Below are 12,071 nucleotides of genomic sequence, written 5' to 3'. Positions count from 1 at the left end.
GAGATGTATTATAACATTTTGATGGTCATGTGACAGCATTCAAAAGCTTCTGCCTATCTTTTTTTGTGTTATCACCAGTGACGCACCTCACAGGAATAAATTAACCATAAAACATATTTATAAGCATATTCGTCAAAGGGGATTATCAGGAGCTTTCTATAAATACATCGTTTTTCATTCTGGTTAATTAGGTTGCGGAGAGGCAACACCGTGCTGCTCCCCAGATCTGGGTTGAATTAGAAAACTATTTTAATGAATAGGTAAGATTGCAGGTGGTGAAATAATAACTTCCGTTCCACCTAACTGCAAAGTAGATCATTATGAAACTAATATATATATATATATATGTGACACTTGCAATCCTTGTTTTATTTACTTATTTGAAGACATGGGTTTCCTTCCCTACAGTGCGCTGGTTGCATCACAAAGCAACTTTATATTTGTACTGATGGTTAGTTTGTATTCATCATCAACATCAGCAGAGGGTGCTGCTTTAGTTTGCTTCAGTATAATCCCTCATCAGATCCTCTCTCATCATCAGAAGCATCATCATTTAGACTTCAGTGTCTTCATCGCTCAGTTTTACCAAAGTCAGAAACAGTCCAGGGTCTCTGGCTTCCTCCTTGATGAGACAGGCAGCCACTATGGCCCATTTAAGACGTGAAAATAGACCGGATAGGAGGAGGCTTCATCTGCTGTGGGGGCCTCGTTTTAGCATTGCCCGCCCTTTCCTAGACATCAGAGGACAGATCTGTCGGTGTAGATCAGCAGCTTGCTTACAGCCAACCCTTTCTACTGCTTAATATTCATGAGAGCAAATTGGAAGACAGTCATTTAACATCCGCGCATGGTGTATTGCCTCTGGGCAGATCAGATCAGTGGGAATGCTTGCTCATACTGGACTGCTTGGCCCAGTTGTCTCTACTCTACCTGCTATGTGTTTTCTTCAGGTAATATCTTTGGGAAAATTGCAAAATTAACACTTTTTCAAATTTGGGTCATGCACAAGTCCTGTTTTAAGCTCCTGTGAACACATACTACATGCTATCCGTTAAACCACAGAGTAGGAATATGAATGTGTTGAATAATGCGGCGACTGCGAGTCTTGAGTGTGACTGGGCCAGGTATGATCTCCAACATCCCAGGCAGACTCACCCTGAGGGCACAGAGCTTTAATTACCCAGGGTTCCCGCTGTCACGTTGTCACTGTGAAGCCACCGGTGCCACGCTGCCATGCGGTGCCGAGTCCTGCTACCACGGCAAGCGAGGACAACTCAGGCGATGGCTCTGCTAGCTCAACAGATGCAAAGCGAGTGCCCTAGGAAATGTGCGAAGCTGAATCAATCCCCACTGTCTCTCTGATTCTCTCTTTGCTGTTCTCTCTTTGCTCCCATTTCAGAGTGTTCATGAATAAAGCCAGTGTGGCTGCATGAAACATAGGATAGGATGTCACCAGTTTCCCACATGGCACAGACACCATTCCCTTAGTAGTGTAGGTACATTAGAAATAGAAACCAACTCTACAAGACTGTTAATAACAACTGTAAAAGAGGACATCATATTGTCATTTTCAGATTAGTATGTTGTGCCTTTACTGGGACATGTTTCCATGCTTTAATGTTCAAAAAGGTCATTTTTTTCTCATACTGCCTGTGCTGCAGCACCTCTTTTCACCCTCTGTCTGAAATTAGAGCCCAGTCGGCTCTGATTGGTTAGCTGGCCGGCTCTGTTATGATTGATCAACCACTTAGACATGTCCCGCCCCTCATTTCATATTGAATATCACGCTCAATATGTGTTACAAAAGTTATGTTATTATGTTCTGGAAGTAAACAATGGGAGTCCAATGGAGGCGTTTCAGGCAAAGGGGGAGTGTGTGGGAGAGAGGGAACACTGGGAATGTTAGCCTCTGCAGACCATTTACATGCACAAAAACATACACAACGCACTACAGGAAAGGGAAAACCCCAAAAAGCAGAACAAGGCCTCTTTAAGCTGTGAATATAAGATTGAAAATATTCTTTCTTGTTATTCTGAAAACAGCTAGTTAGTGATTTCATCTTTACCTGCCGTTTGCTCCCATCGGCATTGATTGCACGTTTACTTAAATGAAGCGCGCCAGCGGCTGTGAAAACGCACTGTCATGGTTAGTTACACCCTGTCAGCTGATCAGCTCTATTGTGTGAAGCATAACAATCCTGTGACGGTGATAAACCATCGGTGTTGTTAATCATATTGTAAGTCTGTGGAAACATTACTGCGGCTGATTTCCTAAATCACAGAGTTTTTTATTTTTTATAAATTAGTTTTCTTATAATGAAAAACACAAAACAGTTATACTTATTTCGTTACAAACGACATGAATAAGTGCCTAAATTGAGGTAATCATTCAATTTAAAAGTGTTTAAATGTCAAGAAGTTACATTAAGTATTTACAGAACTGTAGTGGTGTAATGCAGCCTTCAGTTCGAATGAGTTTATAATGCAGATTGGCACAAAAAGAAAAAAGAGTGCAAGCATCTGCAAAAACAAAACACATGTTTAATGAAAGGCTTCACATTTTCAAACCATGTCATCTCAATAGAGTCAACAATACAGGCATATCTGACAGAAAGATTTAAATGAAACATTCCTTATGTTCTTCTCTGAAACGATAACCCATGAAAGAAAAAATCACAGTCAATTATAGATGCGGTTGAGCTCATGAAAAATGATGCCAATTACTGATTTCCTCTCGGGCAATGTAGTAAGTGGTCGGGCCTTTTGTTCGGGCGTCACACAGGGCTCTCCGTGAGGTCTGGGGTGGGGGGATGGGGAGGGGTGTACCTGCGTCATTGGAGCATTTGTGGCACCTGAGCTTAGTCAATTAGGAAAACGAATATAGCGCGGTGATATGCACCCTTCCTTCGTAGTTCCTTTTTTAAATTAAATCAATCTCGCTATCACTCAGCCAGTCCAAATTGAGTTGCTCTCATGTACTTCTCATATGTGAGATAGACGAATATCAAAACAGCAATGACATAAATCCTAATCCAATTTCTCAAAAATAGAATAGAAGCTTACCAGGCAAAGGCACACTTCTTTGATCTACTCCTCTCCAGCTTTGATGTGTGCCAGTTGTGTCTGTTTTTTTAAAGCAGAAAATGTCATGTTTTAAAGCAGAACATGTCATTTTTTTGCAAATGTGTTTGGAAAAGCAATCTTCACTTAGCAGTATGATCAATTAGGATTTCAGACAGCATGTTGCTTTTACATTACTAGACAATATAGACATTTACAAAGGGTCTCTAAATTATAATCCCCATGCCTTATTCACAAAGAAAATGTCTACTGAATACAACAGCGGTGTGTTTTAAAATATACACGAGTGATTTCAAAGTGTCTTCCACTTTTCACTAACCTTGAGCGCTGTCCATGAACAGGTGGGGTTTTGATCCTCCCCCCCATGGCTTCAGTCCGTATTTTCAACAGAGCTACAGGAAGATTGATACTCCCCGTGCCAGCTGTAAAAAAGAGAATGAATCAGAGTTTAATATGACTTTGATGTATTATTTTCATCTTGGCCTGTGCCACAGACCCACTGAGAAACCCAGCACACTTTCCCACTGCATTTTAAAAGATTCAAATTGGCTAAAACTTTTTGATGTAAGAGACTGTTCAGGAGTGTATACAAAAGTTACCTTGCTGGGAGCATACTACCCTTCTTAATATTTTATTGGAATCAATGTCTTTTATTTGTAAAATGCGGTGTGAACTTCACAGGATCTACCTTGCACAGTTACTCATTTCCATAGGGATTCAGGTTATTATCAATTCAGAATACTTTTTGTGTGTGATTAATTCACATAATAAAAATGTTTTTATATTGAAATACAGAATTATAATGGAAAACAATCTCCATATTATTTGTACACTTGCCAGCATGTTGAGCTTTTCACAGTATCATATTGTTAACATACGCACAGAATGTGCAGAACCAGAGGTGCATTGTTAGTCTTCACATTGTACAATTCAAAAATGGAAGTAACACATAGGCTTTTGCAGGAGTGAGTCAGAAATGGGCATTGTTAGCACTTACAAATGAAATCAGCATGGATACAGAGAAAGACAGGAAGCACAGTTACAAAGAAATGGATGGATTTAGTCAGTAGACAATAGACATGCCTGACACCTTGATACAAGCTGTACTGCAGTATTTCACCACGGAAAGGCTGCAGGCGCCATATGGTCTGCTTGTTCCTTCTTTATCTGGAATATGAAGTTACATATTTGTATCTGAAGATTTATGTCCCAGTCAAAGGGTAACTTCATTACAAGTGGACCTGGTAGATAACAATGTCTGATAATGTAATAGGCTATATACATATTTCTTAAACTCTCAGCTTGCATCATTTGCATAAACATATGTGAAAAGCTGTTATATTTACAGGTTTTAACATAAGCAGTGTATTGTATTCATCTTAATAATTGAGACACAGGTCTTCTCTTTTTTGATTAGTGACAGACATACCAGCAGCTGAAGGTAAACAGTCTTTTATTTCGAGAGTTGGTAGTTAGCAAATACAAGAGAAAAAAACTACAGGTTTGTTGGTCATTTTCACTTATTTTATGTATTGTTCTGTAAAAAGGACCCGTTACAACATCTGCAATGCCAAAAACAGCAATATGTTGTTAAACACTTGACTTGTACTGTTTTTGACTTTGATGCTAACGTTAATGTAGCTTGTAGCTTATATTTTCACCATCTAGCTTAACAGTCAAGCATTAAAAACGACTATACTTTAGTAAAAAGTACGTCGTTTTAATCATGCTGCATCAGAGGTGATGTGAACGTATTCATATTATTTCATAATAATTAATATTATTAATGTGAGCTAGTTGCTAAGGGAAAAAAAATAATCTCGGTTTAGCTAACGTTAGCTCAAAAGGTGTTAGCATATATTATGTCTGCAAGCTTAACAAACTGGCATTAAAAACACTTTACTTAAATAAAGATACGTAGTATTAATCATGCCGAATCATAGGTAATGTGAATTTATTCATATTATTTCACAAGAATAAATATTATATTAATGTGAACTAGTTGCTAAGGGACACATTCAGCTAGGTTTAGCTAACATTATCTCAATAGGTGATAGCATATGTCAGCTAGTTTAACAATCGTGCATTCAAACAACTTTACTTAAATTAAAGTATGTAGGTATTTTGAGCAAAGTGTGCATTTAAATTACAAGTATTAATCCTTGTGAATCAGAGGGGATGGGATTTAAAAAACTAATATCATTTTAATAGTTGATAGTTGACATATTCAGCTACCTTTAGCTAACGTAAGCCCAAAGGTGACTGCTTATATTTCCACAATCTAGTTTATAAGTCCGGCATTACAAATAACTTAAGTTAGGGTAGGCCTACATGTGTATTTTGAGCAAAGTGTAATGGATCTAAATTAAAAGTATTAATCTCATGTGTTATGAATGAATCAGGTGATATGATTTTGTTCTATTGCAGGTGTTTGGCTGATTAAATCCCATTTAAGGACTCCTCTTTAATGGTTTTGGTTTCATCCGTCTAAAAGTATTACTAGTTTGGTGACCTCAGTTTAATTTGAAATGTGAGGCACACAGAAAACTCTGTTATCATTAATGAAACAATATAAACACATTCTGTTTTATGTTATTACTTAGGCATCATTCAAATCTTTCACAACGTAAAATGTGTGTGGTCAGACAGAAATCCACACAGCCAGTCTGCATTATCTGAATAGGTTTACCATTTTCTGTAACAGGGAGTGCAGAGTTATTTGCATTATAGAGTTGGTGCAATTGTCCAGATAGCCAATATGTCAACACATTCTTGCAGAAAAAAATGCTGCAGTATTGATCTTTTGTATGCTGATGATTTTAAATGAGTATTCCTATTTTGTAAAAACAAATGAGAGTTGGGTGGATGATGTGCGTGTGTACATGAGTAGGTAATTGAAGTGTCTCATTGCTGGCTGAGAGCTGCTGAAGCAGAGAAGAGGATGGACACGTCTGCAATTTGAAACCTTGTTAGGAATTTATGAAGTGCTAAAATGTTTTCTCCCCAGGGAGGGTCCAAGCCAGCTGCCAGTGCCACTGTAAGCCATTTAGTGCACAGCCTCTGGGCTTGTCACCGTGCTGAGATACGCACAACAAATACTGTACAAGTATTATTTTCCTGAAATACAAAATAGAAAGAGTCGGATGCAAACGTGCTGACTTCACTCTGAAATCAAACAGCTGTAGATTACTGTGGAGCTAATTGGTCCAACATTGACATTTATTACCCTCCTGTCCTCTGGAGAATGCTCCTGCACAAACTGCATTTGACGTTGGTCTCTTTACTGTGATGGTGGCTTGAATTAAAGCTTGAACATGATCAAGGCAACTGACCTTATTTCATAATTGATAGTAGTTATGCTAATGTCATGTTCTCGAGGTCCCTGGGATGGGAACACATGATGAATCCTTAACTACTTATCATGTTACGCAAATGGAAGCACTTCAACTAGGTGGCATATTAGAGTGATACTTATTTGTGCTTTTGAATTTTTGAAAATTTCAAGAACTTTATTCAAGATTTTGCTAACATCCGTTTACAGGAAATTGATGAAGTACAATACCTGGTTGTAACAGCGAACATCCTGTGTTTCCTCTCTTGCAGTTTTCAGTGAGGACCTACATTCCAGCTTATACTTTGTCAATGCATCTTTGCAAGAGGTAGTATTTGCCAGCACCACAGGGACCTCTGTGCCCTGTCCTGCTGGTGGCGCGCCCCCTGCCTCGCTACGCTGGTATCTGGCGACCGGCGAGGAGATCTACGATGTCCCCGGCATCCGCCACGTCCACCCCAATGGAACCCTCCAGATCTTCAACTTCCTGCCATCCAGCTTCAGCAAGCTGATCCACGACAACACGTACTACTGCACTGCCGAGAACCCCTCCGGCAAGATCAGGAGTCAGGATGTCCACATCAAAGCTGGTGAGTCCAACGCTCAGAGTAGCAGGGGTTCCTTTAATAATGATGGTGAGGGAAATGGCAGGAGCACTAGTCAAAGTATTAAATACATGTATTAATAACGGTACTAGTAGTTAGGCCTTTTGTTAGCATCAATCAGAATCAGAAATCCTTTATTCGTCCTGCAGCGGGGACATTTACAGCGAAACAGAGAAAAGGCAAAATAGTAGACATATTAAATATAAAAGCAAGCACACAGATAACTAAACACGGTATTGCCATGCTTCTTTTCCATACAAACAATGTAAATGTAATAGAAACAACACTCAAGATGTACTTCCTTTTGCGAGTTGAGACTTAAGTTTGCTAGATCTGATCAAAATCTAGAAAACGTACAATGTATTGATTTTTGGCAAAGTGCAGTGTTACAATCAGTTCTGTGAGCCATACTTTTAATGTTGCGACTAAAATACAAGTATATATATATATAATATGTTTTAGTCATGATGGCTTTTGTATGAATACAGTGCAAAAATCAATCACTTAAAATACTTGTTCATGGGATTGATAAATGTGTGTAGTCCAAATTAATTAAGTGCAGGTTTCCAGAATCTTATAATAACCCTGTCATGTTTCTTTGACAAAGAGCAAAAGCTCAAAGCATTTAAAGCGTGGCTTTAATTAACTGACCTGAGTCTGATGGATGGATATCTCACTGCTTCAGGGAGGTCGGCTGAGAGTACTATGTTAAAAATATCAAACCGTTACAGTTGGTCAGAGACATTGTAATAATTTGTGTTTATTTAATTTGCTTATTCCCACCACAAAGTCCAATCAGTCGCTACTTGTATGGACTTTTTCTCAGCAGATTGAAAATATAGATTGACATTTTTTCAGAGCATTTTAAAGATTTCTTGGACACATTACAGTTACCTCTTGACTGCCACAGAGATAATATTGCTTAGTCAGAATCAGAATGACCTTTATTCGTCCCACAGAGGGGATATTGACATTGTTACAGCAGGAGACAATTCTGATAAAAGGCAACATATTACAGTATTAAGTAAAGAGGCAAATGTACAGTATGTACAGTAACACGACATAATAATCACATATTCCCTGAATAAAAAGCAACAGCATTATAAAAGTGAATAGAAACAAGTAGATGGTAATGGAGCAGCTGCCAGACGATGGTATATTTACTTGTATTTATTGCACAGTGTGATACACATCCTTTTTTTTTTACATCTGCTCACCTGTTTGACTCTTGCCTATTTGGCTTCAACAGAAAAACCTTTTAAAAATGTTGATATAATTTGATTCTTACCTCTGGTGTCAATAAAAGTAGTTATTTTGTCTTCTTCCAGTATAACATCGTATCATTTTATACAAAAAACAAGTAGTATTGTTAAACTAACTTTTCCTAACTCCTTAAATGATTCTCTCTATGTGTTACATACCTTCTACTTCTTAGTACTACATGCTCAGCTGATTCCTCCTCCTGACATGGCCTTCCTCTCCACACTGCAGGAAGTTATAACAATGCTGGCCAAACCATAGTTGAGTGCAGGGGAGAAAAGACTCTTCCCTTCTAAAATATGGGTGTCGCTTAGGTGAAGTGGCTTCTTTAAACACCCCTCAAGTTTTAGGAAAATGGCACAGTCCAATGAACCAGGCACACCCACATAGGCAGGTGATAACACAACACACAATTACCAATCACCATATTCAACAAGATTCCGTCACTCAATCGATACATTTGGTTAAAAATGTGTCTGTATGTATGATGTTAAACAAAGAAAAGCATAAACTTCAGGTTGTGTGGTTGGTTGTGAGGTTTGTAGTTACAGGCTTCACGTACCTGCAGCAAAAATGGTAAACAATGTATACAGTAATGTTCTCTTATGAATGAGAAATATATTTGTGTTTCTGTTTTTGTTCCCTAGTATCACGGGAACCCTACACAGTCCGAGTGGCCGACCAGAAGGCCATGAGAGGCAGTGTAGCCGTCTTCAAGTGCATTATCCCTGCTTCTGTTGAGGCCTACGTCAATGTTGTATCATGGGAGAAAGACACCGTTTCACTCAACTCAGGTAAGACAAATATATCTAAATTATTTATTCGGAAGATAACAGAACTTTTCACAATCTGGAAACTTGAGTATTTCCATGTTGCTACTTTATACTTGTACTCTGGAAGCCAATCTTTTACTATTTATTCCTCTGTATTTGGGTTAACAGAATGAATATGAATCCAATCTAAATAATTGAATACATTCTCCTATTAGTTCTTAATACTTTTACTCGATGCAGTTGTTTTGCTTGAAATTGAGTATTTTTACAGTGTGGTATTAGTACTCTCACTCACGCATAGAATCGGAATACTTTTTCCACCTCTGACAATTCCTCTGTTACAAGAGAGTCAGAAAGCAGCGATTGGTGAGATTTTTTTTATTTGTATTTAGTTGTCAGAACTAGGGATGCCAGCGATTATTCGATTATTCGAATATTCGCTACAGTCTCCATAATCGAATATTATTTTTAAAAATCGATTTTTTTTTTTTTTTATTATTTATGTTTTTTTTTTTTTTTTTCTGGCTTAGTTTCAACCAAAATATATATAAATATATATATATATGCTAATAATAGTAATAGTATTAATAATTGTCATTGGTCACACCACCAGTTTGTTTTGGGGGGGGGGTCGAATAATCGATTATTATTCGCCAGGGCTGCCCAATAATCGATTTTGATCATGGTCAGTTTCTGGCAACCCTAGTCAGAACTCCAAATAGATATGTATGAAATGCCCAAGACAGCTAATGCTTTATGGACAGTTTAAGTGGGTAGTTTAAGAGAGGTTGAACTGCCTTAAATAAATCCAGTGACAAAAAGGTGGTAATGGTAAAATTACAAAGCAGAAGGTATTCTTATGTTTCACGGAGGGAAAGGTGTTTTGCTTTTTATTTTCTCGTTGTTTTTTATCCCACTCCTGCTCCTCGCTCTTTGGACACCATGTTCTGTTTCTCTGTGAGTCATCTCCTTACCTGCCGTAGTCTAAGCGTTACGGGGCTCTGCAGCACAGTCCTCTCACCAGCCAGAGGACGCTGATAACTGTCACATTGAATCACTGAGCTTCTCTCTCCTAGACACACTCCTTCACCTCAGCCAACTCCATTTTGAGTCCAGCACGGGGTAAAGTGAAACAGTTTACACAGCGTCATTGACCTAGTTATACCCTTCTTGTGTGAATCCAGCGGCGCAGCAGGATAACGCGAGACACACCGCCACGTTCTGCGGGTTGGATTTTTTACTCGCGTTAAATGGGATGCTTATCTCTTGATTGCTCCATGTACTGCCCGCTGACTGATTTCGCTTCATACTGGGGCGTTCAGGGACCTGTAAGTGAGCACTTGATGTCATTTGACTGAGGGCAGAATCTGGGACGGTGTTTTGGTGGCATTTTAAATGTGTGTGCTCAAGCGTGAAGACGTGTCTTCTGATCCATGCCAGCGACTTATTTACTTGAGGTTACTCCAGTTACTCGCTGCGAGCTGCCGGTGGAAGACATCGCCTAATGTCACGGAGAGCGGGCAAATATGCAGCATGCAGATATGATTATGTTCTGTAAATGAAATTAATCATGTAGACAAGACTCAGAGATGATGTTTATCTCATCTGCGGCTGGAAAACAAAAAGTGTCCATTATGGGGATGAAATGTTTTAAAGGTCACATGTCATGGCCATTTCCACTGATCATAATTCCATTGTTGAGGTATACTAGAATAGATTTACATTGTTCAATGTTCCAAAATCACATTGGTTTCTCATACAGCATCTCTGTAAAGTACGTGTATTCACTCTCTCCACTAAACGGCTCGTTGCAGCTCTTGCCCCCCCCTCCCTGTGAGCCCAGTGTGCTCCGATTGGTCGGGACGTTGTGAATCGCGCTGAGCTCCGTGGAGGTGTGATTTCCTTGTTTAGCGATACACAGCGAAACACAGCCAAACTCACCCTGAGCACACACAAAGTCACAGCCGAAGTAAAAACAATAAGTGTGGCTTGATATTGAGTAAGAAAAAGGTTGATAAACGCTGTGAGAATGGGTCTGCAGAGAGAATTTCGCCTCGACCCCAACTGTCTGTTATCAGCCTGCAGCCAGGGAGGAGAGATCAGCAGAGCTGCCTGCACCGAGTGTGTGAGGAAGTCCGTGGATTGGTCAATTTGGACCAATCAGCGGGGGCTTAACGTAACGGCTCCGCGGACGTAACGTAACGGCTCCACGGATTGGTCCATTTCGTTCCGGGGACACATGACATCATGATGTACCCGGAAGAATCAAATGGACAGTGACGTATCTCCAACGAGGCATTTTGGGGAGGTATTTTCTGTGTTAGAGTTTTACTCGCTACATGGTTTACTTTGAGGGTTTTGACTCTGCAGACCGTTTACATGCATAAAAACCTTCATAACACACAAGGGGACGGGCAATAACCGGAAAAGCATGACATGGGCCCTTTAACATCTGTGTCTTTAGTAGACGTCTGTTGGCCTGAATTAAAAAGACACACATGGTGTATAATACAGTACTTTCCTTATTTTGTCTTGACTAATCTATTAAAAATATAATAAATTAAGGAATTAGAAAAGTATCGATCATCTTTGCACGTATGAATGAATTTGGATTCATACAATCATTGCCAATAATTTGTTAAAGAGGCCCTATTATGCTTTTTGGGGTTTTCCCTTTCCTGTAGTCTTCTATAGGTTTTAGTGCATGTAACAAATCCCTGTGTTACCTACAGAGGGAGTTTATTTCCCACACACTCCCCCCCCCCCCTGCCTGAAACACCTTGAATTGGACTCCTTTGTTTACTCGTAACATCACTACGCAACACTTGTGCTTCTATTGGCTAGCGCTCCAACACAATGTACGTGATAGGCTAGGGGGCAAGACATCTCTAAGTTGTTGACCAATCACAACAGGGTCGGCCAGCTGACCAATCAGAGCAGACTCTTTTCACTCAGAGGGTGAAAAGAGGTGCAGGCAGTATGAGAAAAATAACGAGCTTTTTGAACATTAAAGCATGGAGA

The 12,071-nt window shown here is 39.4% G+C and overlaps 1 protein-coding gene and 1 long non-coding RNA gene across 2 annotated transcripts in view; one reads left to right on the top strand and one right to left on the bottom strand.

Moving 5' to 3' along the window:
- LOC117457717 (cell adhesion molecule DSCAM-like) overlaps positions 1–12,071 on the top strand; it is a 152,977-nt gene that overhangs the window by 15,174 nt on the left and 125,732 nt on the right. Inside the window, 2 exon segments of the mRNA XM_034097933.2 lie at positions 6,685–7,002; positions 8,925–9,071. Of these exon segments, the coding sequence (XP_033953824.1) occupies positions 6,685–7,002; positions 8,925–9,071 (465 nt within the window).
- Positions 2,434–3,490, bottom strand: LOC117457718 (uncharacterized). Its single transcript, XR_004553355.2, has 3 exons — positions 3,401–3,490; positions 3,064–3,123; positions 2,434–2,520 (listed from the first exon to the last, which is right to left on the bottom strand). It is a non-coding gene; the product is annotated as an uncharacterized lncRNA (long non-coding RNA).

The sequence above is a fragment of the Pseudochaenichthys georgianus genome, chromosome 13 (genome assembly GCF_902827115.2).
Source record: "Pseudochaenichthys georgianus chromosome 13, fPseGeo1.2, whole genome shotgun sequence".
Taxonomy (NCBI): Eukaryota; Metazoa; Chordata; class Actinopteri; order Perciformes; family Channichthyidae; genus Pseudochaenichthys; species Pseudochaenichthys georgianus.
This window is presented reverse-complemented; position numbering and strand designations above follow the sequence as displayed.